At 50.6% G+C, this 474-nt stretch overlaps 1 protein-coding gene across 1 annotated transcript in view; it reads left to right on the top strand.

The window, feature by feature from the left end:
• LOC119591164 overlaps positions 1-474 on the top strand; it is a 40,046-nt gene that overhangs the window by 25,331 nt on the left and 14,241 nt on the right. The window contains exon 8 of the mRNA XM_037939873.1: positions 286-399. Coding sequence (XP_037795801.1) covers positions 286-399 — 114 coding nt within the window. The remainder of the gene's footprint in view (positions 1-285; positions 400-474) is intronic.

Raw genomic sequence — 474 nt, 5'->3', positions numbered from 1 at the left:
GCTCTCCAGCCAATCAGATAACCCACAAATACTCCCTGGCCCGCGTTGTAGTTTATAACGTAACCCTTGCCTTAGTTTATGACGTAACACTTGCCTTAGTTTATGACGTAACACTTGCCTTAGTTTATGACGTAACCCTTGCCTTAGTCTATGACGTAACCCTTGCCTTAATCTATGACGTAACCCTTGCCTTAGTCTATGACGCAACCCTTGCCTTAGTCTGTGACGCAACCCTTGCCTTAGTCTGTGACGCAACCCTTGCCGTAACCCCGCCCCCTTCGACAGGCACCAACCAGACCTCCTCCTCAGGATCGGGCGAAGAAGACACGACCGAAGGCAGCGACGTCACGGGTAACATCACCCCGGCTCCCAGCAGCGGAAATCCCGACTTCTCTGAACGTGAGTCACTCGTGGTTGTCCGGAGAAGATGGAAGGAAGGATTCGGTTGACCACGATTTATATGAGTATATAAAA

The sequence above is a fragment of the Penaeus monodon genome, chromosome 28, assembly GCF_015228065.2.
Source record: "Penaeus monodon isolate SGIC_2016 chromosome 28, NSTDA_Pmon_1, whole genome shotgun sequence".
NCBI lineage: Eukaryota > Metazoa > Arthropoda > Malacostraca > Decapoda > Penaeidae > Penaeus > Penaeus monodon.
This window is presented reverse-complemented; position numbering and strand designations above follow the sequence as displayed.